A 465-nucleotide genomic window follows, 5' to 3' on the forward strand; every position below is an offset into this window, starting at 1 on the left:
ACTATCATAGACTATGTAGTTATGTGTGTGTATGTATGTATGTAAGAATGATTGTATGTATGTATGTGTGTGTGTATGTAAGTATGTATGTATGAATGTGTGTATGTATGTATGTATGTAAGAATGATTGTATGTGTGTATGTAAGTATGAATGTGTGTATGTATGTATGTATTAATATGGTATATACTGACCGTCAGAGAAGCATAACACCGAAACATGCTTCTGTCTTCGAATGAAATCAAAAATAGAAGGGGAGAAAAACATGCATTCATCGTCCGGATGTGCTGTTACGACTAACAAATGCTGCCATTTGTCGGCTTCTTTGCGCCAGGCTCCGCTTTTAAAATGCGATAACAATAAATAAAAGAGGAAACTGACGCACACGAACGGGATAAACACCGAGAGAAAGTGCAGGAAGACACCCCACAACATGACAAGAAGAAGGAGGTTTGTCTTCCTCTCAA

The 465-nt window shown here is 37.6% G+C and overlaps 1 protein-coding gene across 1 annotated transcript in view; it reads right to left on the reverse strand.

Moving 5' to 3' along the window:
• Nucleotides 1-459, reverse strand: part of LOC106871685 (N-acetylglucosaminyl-phosphatidylinositol de-N-acetylase) — an 8,558-nt gene extending 8,099 nt beyond the window's left edge. The window contains exon 1 of the mRNA XM_014918283.2: nt 193-459. Within this exon, the coding sequence (XP_014773769.1) occupies nt 193-433 (241 nt within the window). The 5' untranslated portion in view covers nt 434-459. The remainder of the gene's footprint in view (nt 1-192) is intronic.
• Nucleotides 460-465: the final 6 nt, after the last annotated feature.

Source organism: Octopus bimaculoides, chromosome 25 (genome assembly GCF_001194135.2).
Source record: "Octopus bimaculoides isolate UCB-OBI-ISO-001 chromosome 25, ASM119413v2, whole genome shotgun sequence".
In the NCBI taxonomy this organism is placed as follows: Eukaryota; Metazoa; Mollusca; class Cephalopoda; order Octopoda; family Octopodidae; genus Octopus; species Octopus bimaculoides.